Source organism: Fusarium mangiferae (assembly GCF_900044065.1).
Source record: "Fusarium mangiferae strain MRC7560 genome assembly, contig: FMAN_scaffold002, whole genome shotgun sequence".
NCBI classification, from domain to species: Eukaryota; Fungi; Ascomycota; class Sordariomycetes; order Hypocreales; family Nectriaceae; genus Fusarium; species Fusarium mangiferae.
Window position 1 is genome coordinate 1,401,555 of NW_024573922.1, and position 13,457 is coordinate 1,415,011.

General features: G+C 50.4%; 4 protein-coding genes across 4 annotated transcripts; 3 read left to right on the forward strand and 1 right to left on the reverse strand.

Moving 5' to 3' along the window:
• Positions 1–683: 683 nt before the first annotated feature.
• On the reverse strand, positions 684–1,217 carry FMAN_06223 (uncharacterized protein; the record flags this gene model as incomplete). The annotated part of the gene is made up of 1 exon (XM_041827024.1): positions 684–1,217. One exon carries the CDS (start codon positions 1,215–1,217, stop codon positions 684–686), a length of 534 nt encoding a protein of 177 aa, XP_041678028.1.
• An 867-nt stretch (positions 1,218–2,084) lies between these two features.
• On the forward strand, positions 2,085–3,581 carry FMAN_06222 (uncharacterized protein; the record flags this gene model as incomplete). The annotated part of the gene is made up of 1 exon (XM_041827025.1): positions 2,085–3,581. The coding sequence occupies one exon, from the start codon at positions 2,085–2,087 to the stop codon at positions 3,579–3,581; it is 1,497 nt and encodes a 498-aa protein (XP_041678029.1).
• A 1,562-nt stretch (positions 3,582–5,143) lies between these two features.
• On the forward strand, positions 5,144–7,223 carry FMAN_06221 (putative Modin; the record flags this gene model as incomplete). The annotated part of the gene is made up of 2 exons (XM_041827026.1): positions 5,144–6,206; positions 6,253–7,223. The coding sequence occupies 2 exons, from the start codon at positions 5,144–5,146 to the stop codon at positions 7,221–7,223; spliced, it is 2,034 nt and encodes a 677-aa protein (XP_041678030.1).
• Positions 7,224–9,727: 2,504 nt separating this feature from the next.
• On the forward strand, positions 9,728–12,951 carry FMAN_06220 (uncharacterized protein; the record flags this gene model as incomplete). The annotated part of the gene is made up of 3 exons (XM_041827027.1): positions 9,728–10,072; positions 10,149–12,794; positions 12,844–12,951. 3 exons carry the CDS (start codon positions 9,728–9,730, stop codon positions 12,949–12,951), a joined length of 3,099 nt encoding a protein of 1,032 aa, XP_041678031.1.
• Positions 12,952–13,457: the final 506 nt, after the last annotated feature.

Below are 13,457 nucleotides of genomic sequence, written 5' to 3' on the forward strand. Positions count from 1 at the left end.
AAGAAGACGCCGAATGAAGTTGTATGTAGTTAGTTAATGCTTGTGCTTGACCGCCTTTGGTGGGTGGCAGTGATGTGTTGTTGTCTTTTGTTTCGTCAGCCTTGTCCAGACTCGTCTCTGGTGGCATGGCATGGCATGGCACGGCATGGCTATTGTTGAAGCCTGATTACTCCAGGCATCGCTGAAGATGTCGGATAAATGCAACCTTGACAGCCAAGTCAAGCAAGCCCTCGAGTTTGCTGGCACCAGCCGAGATGCTGCACTAGCTCAGGTGCATGATGGCCAATGGTTGTTGGCTGATAGGCCCATGATGACGTTGGTTGGCTGTTTGACACGCGTTATGCTGATTGATACGCTCCCAGAAGCCTGGGTTTCGGATGCTTATCACCCAGCGATCAGATACAGCTTCATCCAAGAATTGGCTGACGGTCTGTCAAGCATGAAATATTATTGCCATAACGCTGCTACCAACTGCCAGCAAGCAATGTCCAGTACGCGTCAGAGAAGATGCCAAGGCAAAACTGACCCAGGCTATAGTCTGTACGCCACAGCTCCGTTCAGACAGCTTCATAGCTCATAGCTCACAACTGTTGGACATGCCGCGTCGTTTGCCGTACCTGACGGCTAAAACAGTTACCCGGCGAAGCTTTGTACCCCCATCCACAACGCATGGTACGACGCGCTCAATCAACACTCTTCTTGCCAGGCACACAAATGCGATCATTGGTCTTGAGAGCCTCACAATTGAGGTCCGGATTCTTGTCCTTCAAGTCATCAACGCTCACCCCATTCTTGTTCGCAATTTCCCAGCACGTATCGCCCTTGTGAATCGCATACGCAACCGTACCCTCAGGGCAGTCCGCTATGGGAATACGCTCATCCGACGAAGAACCCTTGTAGCCGAGGAACCAGAAGAGCAAGACAAGCGATAGAATGACGAGCATGAGAAAGTTAAGAAAAGGTTTCATCTCGGTGAACCACGACATCTTGGGCCGTTGCTGCTGGCTTGTCATGAGGAAGGTCTCGGTCTCTTGACCTTCAGGGCGAGCTTCGCCGACCTTTGTGAGCTGGCCGTATTCATTGCCTGGCGCGCTCTCCCAGTAGCTGCCGTCGGCGTCGCGGAACGTGTAGACCTGAGTGTCAGCATCGTAGCCAACTCTCTGCATGCCCTCGGGAAGACGCTCCTCGTCGGTGTCGTAGCGAGAGAATCGAGACATTGTATTTGATGAGTATTGACTGGGATGGTACTTTGATATGATTGATGAATAAAAGAAGAGGGAGAAAGATGGAAGAGCTCAGGCTGCCTCCTTCGAAACATCCATTGGATATCACGTTCCCTCGCTTGTTCAGGGGACCGCGTCATGCCTTAGGTAAGCATCTTACAGGCAAAAGCTACCTATCTGAAGCCACCATCACCTCACCTAAGTCACGGAAAGCAGAAAATTAGTAGACAGAAGGCTACATGAATTGCGACAAGCATTGTCGGTGTTGACTCAACATGATGACTGCAGGTTTGAATGGCTGGCTCCTATCATGCTAGTGACATGTTCGCGTCAAGTCATATGATGAGGTTCGACGCATTGCCCACTGGGTGCATGCCCTACAACAGACGGCATGAATTATCGAGCCATAATCCCATGCTAGGTAGGTATGATAGGTAAGGTATAGGCAGAGAGAACAATTTGTACAGATTCTTTTACCATGACACTTTGACTTAGGTAGGTACGTTACAGTGGTCCATCGCCATGTCTCCTTCCAATAAGAACCTGCCGCCTCCCTTGCCAGCTTACAGGCCTTCGCGATATCAAAAGCTGCACGGATCCATGAGGTAGGGACATACCTACCTAATATCTGAGATTGGAGGCGTACCTGCCATGAAACTGACGATATCGCAATGACTGGCTGCCCCCAAAGCAGTCACGGTGCCTCTTCTTCCATACCTTATGCAACCCAATAACTCATCATCAACACTCACAACACGTCGCCCGTCATCTTGAACTATCCCAAGTCATAAGCCACATCACACATCTTCTTCAGACGTTTCTCAATCATCAATCACGTTATTCTCATCAAGAATTGTCATCATGAGCAAGCCGCCTCAAACCCACGATATGATGATCGTTTTCGACGCTGAAACAGGCAGGGCTGCCGGTGTCACGGAGTTGAAAAAGGCCATTACCGATATTATCAACTTCGTGTCTGTCGCTGACTGCTTTGACCGCATTGGAGTCCTAGCCTATCGGAATTATGATTATGCTGATGAAAAAGTTATAGAATGGTCAGGATGGTGCAGACCTTCTTCTAGATCCAGCCCTCTAAGTGCAGACCAGCTACTCAAATTCGTTGAAGATTTAGAGATGCCGACTGTTGGCTCCGCGTCCAAATCAAATTGTGCTTCCAAAGCGGCCCTTGCCAACGCGTATCTGCAGATGAGAAGTAACGGCACTGTCGTCCTTCTTTATGCCCATGCTCCTCCCATGCTGGGGCTGGAGGATATCAGTGGACCTTATTACAGAGCAGAGCAGGAGTTCCTCCCCAAAAAATATGGTAAACTAGGCGACTGTTTCAAGAATTGGATTAATTGTGCCAATGGTCTCGCGGGTACTGCAAGGGTTGCGTCGGGTCTCAAGAAAGCTGTGGTATTTTCTTTCACCCTTGGATCCGCTCACAACCTCAATGACGACACCAGCTATTGGAGCCCATATCTCTATCTGTCCGCCGTGACACAAGGCAATCTCTTTCGTACGATATACAGCCGTAGAGTCATCTTTCGACTCACTATAGGCCTGCTTCTCTTTTGGATGCGGGCTGATGGGAATATCGACATACCAGAGTCCATCAGAATAAGCTACACATTTGACCCAGACTTGCTCTATACAGTTTCCGAAGCCAACTTGGCGACGCTCTGCGGCTCAAACTATAGCAACATCACCCCCACTAAGCCGACCATGCTACACAACGAAATCCCCCTTCTTCTACATGGCGATGTCATTACCCATCAGAAGCAAGCCAACAAACTCACAAGCAGAAATGTGGCCAGAGAGTATATCAATGGCACTGCACTCTACAAAGACTTCATCGCAAAACATCTCAATCGAATTATCAAGACCAATGTATCGGGCATCGCTTTCCATCCCTTATACGGGCAGCTTTTTCGCACTGTCTGTGAAAAACAAACTGGCGACAAAGTAAAGACAGCCCTCTTGCAAGAGTTCAGAGCCCAGGTCAACCTGATTGCCGATGACAAAGACAAGAGGCAAACACAGAATTGGTTGGAAGAGTCGTATACCCTTTTCCATGAGATCAACGAGAAGATCTCAGCTCTTCCTGCACATCTCCAATTCCCACTTGTATATATTCCTCCTGATCAGGATGATTCTGGCCTTACTCGTATACAGCTACTCAGCATGTGGGAGTCGTGCGACATGGATACTTTGAAACCTTTAGGTGATATTCTAAGCCAGGTGCATTATGTCAAGGAGGAGAAGGATATGCCTGACAATAAGTCACGTTTGTGGCCTTGCCTGGCTCCTCGGATCCCTCTTGCACTAATGGGCAATAAGGACCCGGGCAAGTTCTAGAACTACTTGCTCCATGCCGTCATCCCTGGAACCCAACTTGATGACGGGTCAGCTTTTCTCCTTGCTGCATATACCATAGTCCTGGAGATACAACCATTACGGGATATGGCTAGTCGGCAGCTCATGATATTTCGTGACAAATGGAGGACTTTGAACGCCGAAACTTGGAGCTTTGGTTGTTTATCTCTCTTGCTCGACGCCGACCGGATTTTACGGGAAGGAAATCGGATCATTTTGACAGATGCAGACCGTGAACTCTTCCAGATGCGGGTGTTGTGCCCGCATTTATGATCGAAGGCTATCAATAATGAGAGGTATGATGCTGAGGTTATTGTTTTGACGGGGACGATAATGTCGTGGCCTGGAGTAATCATGTTGCACCGAATCGGATGGGGAGAGTAATCGAGGCGTAAGGAGAAGCTGTAGGGTGGCTCCAATTCCACATGATGCATATTTATTGACAGAGGGTTTTCAGACTTGCGAGCCCTACCAAGGGGTGGAATTAGTACAATAGACATTCAGCTAATGCATTGCATGTCCAGTCTTACCTGCTGTCTTATTGTCGGCTTTTGATGCCTTCTTTCACTCCTGAAACTTGAAGGAGGTGTTCCAACAACCGTGTGTTATTACGGAGTATACCCAATCGTTAGAACTAGCACCATTGCACCCGATACTTATGGCAGCAGGACTATATCTCAGCTTCACAACCAAACGGCCATCATGAAGCGTTCATCTTTTCCCATTGCCACCTAATAATCCTTCTGATTGAGGCTGAGATGTTGATGCGAGCCGAGACGGGATTACTTTAGCGCCCGCTCCCCACAGTCAACCAACCACCTCATTCAGGGCGAAATCCGCTAAAGTTTAAGGCTATCAGCCGCAACGTCATGACGGGCCGCAACCTAACTCAATGGAAACTAAGACTCATGGCCTGGTGAGGTAAAATTCCAGTCAGATCTTCCCTTCTCGAGGTTTCACTTTAAAACCCAAGAAACATGCATAAATTCGCGGCAATATTCCATATTAAATCCGCTACCTAAACCCTTTTATCCAACGCTACTCGACCTCCTGAGTTGAGGCCTGCAGCGACCCTCGATGCGGCCATAGCCCCCAAACGTTTCCACTGCATCCACTCAATAAGCACTTGACCCAATTGAACCCTGGACTCTACAGCCCTGGGTGTCATCCCCTGTCCTTGTTAAGAAAGATGCGCGACTACGAAGTTCAAACCAGGCTCTCCGCCTGTGGGTTTGTCCAGCTTGTTCTCCTTTCAACATTTCTTCTGCCTTTTTCTACTTTGTGATGATGGCGACGCCTTGAACGACTAACTACGCCGGAATTGGTTTACGGCTGTGCGAGACGATTGCTTCATGTCGCGTTGACCTCTATCGAACTCAGGCTTCGAGTCCGTGACGAGCAGGGACAGTGTGCCCATAATTGATTGCTAGATTGTCCGGGACTTCACGACCCCGAGCAGCCGTTCTCCTACGTGGTACCAATCATCCTAGACCGAGACGAACGAACGAACGAACTGGCCCAGAGAATATCGCAACCTCAAGACCATGGCTGAAGCGGACCCCGAAGTCGTGGTGGCCATCGTGGCTCTCCTCGTGTCTTTGGTTGCTCTGGCAGCTACCTTTATGCAGGTCATGCAACAATACTATGCCTCTGCCGCAGGATACGCTCAATGCAACGAGAAGGTCATGGGAAAATGGGCACTTACAAAAACTCGTCGCTTCTCCTGGGACGAGCTCCGTTTCGAGGTCGAGTTTGAGGCCCCTGTGATCTTCGTCTCGCCACCAGACAACCAACACGGCCCAATTCGCGGGGCAGAGATATACTTTCTAGACGGAAGTCCTGAGAGTCTCGAACATACGTGGTCTGAGCTGGACATAAATCCAAGAGAGGAATATGCCAACAAGACGAAACGAGAGCGTATCCATACTGCTGATAATGAGCGAGCTTCGTGGACATTGCTTCTCAGCGCTGTGCAGCGAATGGAGCATGAGTCGGAAAAGTGGCAGAAGAGCCAATATGAGGGCATGCATAAACAAGTTGGGCCTCCCAATGCGCAGTCACAGCACCACGATCTTCCCACCAACCCTCCCAGTCTATATGATGCACATACCATGACAGTAGCTCTTCAACGGAAACGTAAGAGCTGGGATACAATGCCTGCGACTGTTCTACGCCCCTACGCGACGACCACGATGTGCCATCTTATCGAGATGTTGGCGGCTTTGGGAATCTACTGGAAAGAATTCGACCGCAAGCGTGAGCGTTATCGTGCCGAAGGCAATGGTTTTATGGTTATTGGCGAAAAGGTCACTGATCTCGGATTGATGTTCACGTTCAGCATTTACGGGAGAAGTCGCTTCGAAGCAAATCGAGTGATTCCCGTTGACCAGGTGAAGGAGCTTTGTTTTGGCTATGTGTCAACTATTTACAGCGTGCTTTTGGATCAGCGACGCCTCCGGTTTCCTGAAGACGATCCAGAGAACTTGGCTTTCCTTCAACTGGCAACTCGTGAGGAGATTTCTCAGACCCTCATCCGAATTGGATGTAACAACAATGCTGTCCGTGCTTTCCAAGATGCTGGGAAGCATACATCACATCTGTTTCCTGGTAGGTTTCTTTGCCTTGATGGAAACACATATACTGATAGTTTTAGTCTCCTTCGAAATTCTCGGTATGCTGAGTCGTACTTTTCACATCAAGAACAGCATGTTTACCCATATTCCCAACCCGACATCAGATCGTTGGGATAAGCAGTCGGTGTCATTAGTCAAAGTGATGGAAGCTTATGAGGACCTTGTTCCCATTTCACTGCCCGGAGCCCGTCGAAACCCCGTAATTATCGAGAAGATTAAGAAGCACGTCGACCAAATTTTGGCCTACAACAAGGACGAAAGCGTAACCGAGAAGATGTGCACCCTCAAGGCACTCCACGAAGCCATCGACGATTGCGATCAAATCCTGACAGCCAAGGAACCCAGCGGCACTGTTACCCCTTTCGCAGAGCAGTTGGGCATCAAGATTCATGAGTCCGAGGTACAGAAGAAGCGACGAGAAATGGTCCAGGATGTTTTGCGGTCACACATCCAAGAAGTTCTGCGTCTACTCAATGATGGGGAAGACCGTTCATCCGATACGCAATCTCTACATGCGGAATGGAGCCCGGCTACACCACACACGCGACAGGATGGACAACAGCCTAGAGTTGCGCCCATTGGATTTGAGGACATGCACGAAGCCAGTCCTGATGAGCGGCAGCACAAGTTTTTGGAAGTTTACTTTCACGTTATTCGTGAAAAGGTCATCCCCCGTGCAGCCCGTTCAACAGATCGCAGAACAAGCCTTGTTGGAGCTCCTGCAGGGTATGGTTTCCGTCGCGCAGGCACTGGTCGCACACAAGCATCGAGCATGCGTGGCATTGAAAGAGCATCCTCGCCGCCTCCCCCCATGCCAGCCCCTCGTCTGCAAACCAGCGTGGAGAACATTCCTCTCGGTCCTATGGCCAACGGCCGTCCCTCCATGTCTAGCAGACCTGGCAGTGCTGTGAGTGAAGCGTATTCGTTAGCAAGCGAGCAGCCCAGACCCAGACTAGAGGCTGCTCTGTATGAACAGGGAGGTCTCGCATGATGATGTTTGGTGTACGCTGATTTTCCGCATGATATGCTGGTTAATGTTACACGACTTTAACAAGTTGGATGTGCAGTTGAGTAAAAGTGAGCTATTGGGAAGTCGTATGCCAGTTTACATATCATGATACATTGGATGAGAGTCGATATCTGGACATGATTGGATGTTAGCGAGGGGTTTGGATTGATATCATGATAACGGCGTATCATGCGATATTGGGAATACCACAAAAAGCGAATGTCAGCGATATTTGGTTAGCACATCAATTTACAATGGATCACAATACACTCATCGCGGAGCGAATGGCCCCTGAATCAACTAAAAACTCACCGTCTGTTTCAATACATGATCCAACATTCCTCAACCGCATCATGATGACCCAGCTCTAGAATCGGCGAAACGCCCAACAATACCCCGATCAGAACACCCCCGCATCCAGTATCGGGACTCGTCCGGTACAGGAAATCCGGAAAAGCCGAGGGGATGCCTTGATTGGTAGGCTGACTAAGTCGGATTCGGAGAGCACGTGAGGTTCGATCGGAGTGAGATTTTTACAGTAAGCCGTGTGGCGAGGACTCGGCGGTGACCGTGGATAAGGATTGGATGGCCGGGAATGGAGTCGGCGAATGGTGGATTATGATTTATCACGGAAACAGAGTTAGGAGAAGGTTTGTTGTGAATAGATTCAACAAGGGATGGGATAAACAAGGGGGCGTCAGGTCCTCAGTCAGCTGAAAAATATGATCGAGTATCCAAAGTAGAAAAGGAGTTGCTGCTACTGCACATTGTCTCCTATTTTATTGGACTGCTCCCTTGGATCCATCTTGATCCCATTCGGTCTATCCCTTGATGGAGATAAGCATAACAATAGAAGCTGGAGTAGAACCCAATACAAACCCAATTCATTGTTTCGTGTAATCGATCTATTGCCATAGACGCCTCAATGTTCCAGTCTCATTGCCAAACCCTCCGGGTTCCAACACAGACGTGGAGATATCACGTGGGGTTGCAACAGGCAACCTGGGCTGAATACCATCACGGGCCTTGATTTCCAGCACGGAGGATTCAGTGGGAACTTGGTAGTCTAGAGCTCGATTTGGACCGTCGTAATCCTGCTGCGAATCGACCAAGGCGTCGGTCAAATTAAGTTTCAGGGCTGACTAACTCTCGAAACCTGTCCTGGGTCTCTGTTGTCTTGAATTCATTCCAGCATCCGTCGCGTCGCCGGAGCCGTGGTTCGGCCGTAACCGTACTGGTCGTAGAGCCAGGTTCGTTCCGTTGTTTGACCAAGGCAACGCACGCTTCGAATAGCGTCTCGCTAGACCGGGGCGATGCACAATCACCAACAGAACAGACGGTCCTTTCCTAATTCCCTACCTCTTTCGAACTCCGTCTGCTGCTGTGATGTGGTTGCAACGACGTGCATAAAAGTACCCTTTCTCACGATCACCTCCAAAGTCGTATTGGACTCGTGCGGAGAGGTACTTTAACTCGTCCAGTGTCATGTTCCCCTTCCCCAAGGACGACCACATTTTCACCCAATCACGGCCCCTGTGACACTGGCTAGACCCTGTCCAAGTCTTAGGAAAGCACGCAGGGCCAACCAGTCTACATCTACGCTATTCCCAAATGGGCCTAGTCGTGAAAATGGAGAGTCCACATCCACCTTGGCCCGAGAACCAGAGACCAACAACTCCTCCGTCACATCAGCCTGCACCACATCTTCTCTCTCACCAAAGCCTCGTCAGCAAAACGAAGCCCTTTCCCCCGAGTCACAGAAGGGCCAGAGATACAGAATTATACAGACGACGGCTTCCTTTTTGTTTCCTTTTGCCCCTTGTTACGTCGTGTCTCGTTTTTCTTCTTAATTATACTCGTTTTCTCTTCACCCTCCTCGCCACACTCCCTTGTACACTCCCCTTGCCTCCCCAGCCTCAAGTGCACGCGTGCTCGCTCAGTCAGATAGCCTTACGACCCTTCGTTCCGCCGCCCTGGCTTCCGTGTCTCCATCGCCTTCGATCTCCTGTGTTTCGACCGTGTTGTCCCCTTTCCGGTCTCGGGCCTGAGGTTAGCCTCATATCGAAAGCCCTTCGCGTCCGTGGTCGATATCCGTCCTCTTGTCGACATATCTCAATCACGGCCACATTGTCGCAGAAGTTGCCGGCACCAGTGGTCTTCCCATCCGACCGAGGCCAGAGAGTTTGATGTCAGTGGAGAAGAAGCTCGAAAACGCCGAACCCTAGAAACCGGCCGTTAGACAACCAACCTTAAGTGCCGGTGAAGCATCTGCATGTTCGGCACAAACACACTCTCTCCTCTTTCGCGTTTCTTGCTCCCCGCGCAATTTAGCTGTTCCAACAGCACGTCTCTGATACTACGACCTTTGGAGCTCCGCAACCAGTCTTGATACTGATCCCATCAAGACTGCTAAATCGGAACTCGTCCCTAGCCTTACATTTGACGGATGAACACAAACGCGAACACACACAAACACCGACCGCATCATGACACCATCTCCAGCAACTAGCCAGGCTCTTGAGCCTCGTCACTCCAAACCTTCCCAAACAGTATCCGTAAACATCTCCGAGGGGACCCAGAACCGCTCCCGCCGCTTCCAGCTCGAGGTGAGCGAGTGTGTCGAGACTAAGACTGTTACGACCACTACTCGTCTCACGCGAAAGTTCCCTCAGGTCTTCGTTCGAGACCCTGTACCTCTGGAGAACCTAGACACAAAAGAGTATCCTCTTGCTATGAAGCCTACTCCCCCAGAACTGATCAGGTTCTCGTATAACATGCCAGGTGCTATTGAAACTGACAATGAAGTTGAAGATGAACCCATAGACCACCAGGTTAGTTATCACGTTGTGCTCCGTCCTTGCTGTCTGCAACTGTCATGAAGAACAGACCATACTGACAGGTACACAGTTATCCTGCAATTCTCGTTCTACCCCCGCTCAGCTCAAATCTGAGTCCCCTCAAGAATCCAACCTCGTTCGGATACCCAAGCATCGATCACAATCTCCTTCAGAAGGATATCCTCGCCGTTCCCGCGCTTCTAGAGCTACCACTATAGATTCCCCCGAATCTTCAGCACCTACTTCGAACCCTCGACGACCTGGTCGCTCCATTCCCCTGAACGCCGTATCGGATAAACTTCGTCGCTCCATTGCCCATAATTCGAATCGACAAGGAGAAAGGTCATCCAGACCTTCCGGGGGCTTCCTTGCTACTCCCGATACTTCGGAAGTCGTTGGTTCGGTTGAAAGATTAGCTCGCCGACGCTCTTCACACCATGAACGAAACCAATCACCCGAAGCATCTTCCTCGGCTGTCAGCCCCCAATACGAAGCCACCAGCCCTGTGGAGAGTGATTCACATACTGTCTTTAGCAGCAATGTTGCTACTCCACCTATTACTGATGCTGACGCAGAACCATTCGCTGATGCTGATGGATCTTTACAACAACCTATCCGTCCCTTTAATCCCCGTCCCAGTATCGATGTCGTTGCCGCCCAAGATGCTAGTCTTCCTAGTCCCAGACTGTCGCCTACCTTGGCAGCCGCTCAGCTACATACTGCCGATGACGAGGATGAGGCACGACCTAGCTTCCAGTCCTCGAACCTTGATCCCTCAAGGTGGCTTGATGAATCACAGCCTGTGGATGATGATTCCTTGACTGCTCTCGTTCGTACCGGCCATTCCCAGGACGATTACGCCCTTGCTCGCACTGATGGTGCTCCTCAAGGTGTTGATTCACTTCAAGTCGTCGACACACAGACACTTCTTGAGGCATTCGACTCCATGAAAACCGAAATGAAGACATTCATGATGTACCAGTTCCTTCGCCGGTGTCCTCGTCCTACCCTCCGCGTTGTGGCCAACGCTGTGAACCCAGCACTCAAATGTGATTTCCTACGACAGTTACCCCTGGAACTTGGATATTCTGTTTTGTCTCATCTCGATCACCGAGACCTCTGTCGGGCTGCACAAGTCTCAAAGCACTGGCGAAACATTGTTGATCGTAATGAAACAGGGTGGAAGGAACTGTTTGACCGAGATGGCTACACTCTCCCACCTGGAGAACTCCAGAAGGCCATTATACAAGGTTGGGGCTGGCAAGATCCTGTTGGCGCAAGTGGATACGAAAAGGATTTGAGCATGCGAACCCGGTTGACTTCAACTGAGCACGAGCTTACCCGGACTCTTCGACAAGAGACAGCCTCCAAATCTCGGGCTTCCAAGCGCAAGCGAGCGATCAACACTTATTCGGCCGAGCGATCTAAGCGACGTGCCAGTGCACAAGAAGCCGTGGCCCGTGAAGAGAACAAGTCGCAGCCCGAGGCCCGTCAACACAAGTCGGAAGGACCACTGTCTGCCGCAAATGCTGCCGCTACAGCTGTTCCTGATCCCCAACTTGGACTGCCTAGCCTTCGCGAGCTACATCTATACAAGTCGCTTTACCGCCGTCATCACATGATCCGTAAGAGTTGGACCAGCGGCGAGGTTAAACCTGGCCACGTCGCGTTTGCAGCTCATCCTCGTCACGTTATTACGTGTCTCCAGTTTGACGAAGACAAGATCATTACAGGTAGCGACGATACGCTCATCCACATCTACGATACCAAGACGGGCAAGCTCCGCAAGAAGCTTGAAGGTCATGAAGGTGGTGTCTGGGCACTACAGTATGAAGGCAACATGCTGGTGTCTGGCTCTACTGACAGATCTGTTCGCGTCTGGGATATCGAACGTGGCCTTTGCCAGCAGGTGTTCTACGGACATACTAGTACTGTCCGTTGCCTGCAAATCCTGATGCCCACCGAGACAGGGAGAGATTCTAGTGGACAGGCCATCATGCAGCCCGAGAAGCCTCTTATCATCACCGGCTCCAGGGACAGTCAGCTCAGGGTCTGGCGACTTCCTGAGGTTGGATCCCGCCGATATATCCAGACTGGCCCCCCAGCTCATGAGTCCGACTGCCCTTACTTCATTCGAGTGTTGGCCGGACACACGCACTCTGTCCGCGCCATTTCCGCTCATGGTGACACCCTCGTCAGTGGATCTTATGACAGCACTGTCCGGGTTTGGCGTATCAGCACCGGTGAGGCTCTTCATGTGCTCCACGGCCACTCTCAGAAAGTCTACTCAGTCGTCCTCGATCATGAACGCAATCGTTGTATCTCGGGCTCAATGGATTCGCTGGTCAAGATCTGGGATCTTGCAACTGGCGCATGTCTGTACACTCTCGAGGGACATAGTTTGCTTGTCGGTTTGTTAGACCTTCGCGATGAGCGACTGGTGTCGGCGGCGGCCGACTCGACTCTTCGTATCTGGGATCCAGAAAATGGCAAATGCCGCAATACTCTCATGGCACATACTGGGGCTATTACCTGTTTCCAGCACGATGGACGGAAAGTTATTAGTGGCAGTGAGAAGACGGTCAAGATGTGGGATGTCCGAACTGGCGAATGCGTTCAGGACTTGTTGAGCGATCTCAGCGGTGTTTGGCAGGTCAAATTTGACGATCGCCGATGCGTGGCTGCCGTCCAGCGCGATTCACTCACCTACGTCGAGGTACGTTCCAGCGCAGATAATGAGAGTAACAAGTACTAACATGATGCAGATTCTCGACTTTGGAGCTGTCCGAGACGGCAAGCCACCAGAGGAACTTGGCAAGCGTATCCTTCTCAACGAGCCCGAGGTTCGAGCAATGATTGAGGAAGAAGCTTAATGCATCACATTATGGATAAATGGACGACGGACTACGCATTCAGGCAATATGTTTTTTTTCTTCGCAACGGGTTGTTCTACAGATGGGCAACCGATGAAACAACGGCGTTGAGGTATCGTACATTTACGCATAAACAACACACATAGTTACGAAATACCAGCATGAACCGGGCGGGCGGGCGTTTGTTGCTATTGGGATTGATGGATGCATATACCTATTGTTTTTTATTCAGAAGTTTGATACATGTCATGGAGGCTCAGGGCAGACAGAGGTTCAACCTTTTGTCTCGCGATGAGCTGAAAGATATATGAAAAGCCATGCTTAGGGGGTCAGCATGCGGTTATAGGAGTTAATGAATTTGGTACACTTCATCGAGTCTCGGTTCGTGATGCTTCTGAACGTTGGCTCGTAGATTCCGCGTTGCGGTCGTGTCCCGCTGATGGTGATACAGGCTACAAAGGATCCTGGTCGTTTGAGGGTCGAGGAATGAAGATCGAAGGATTTCT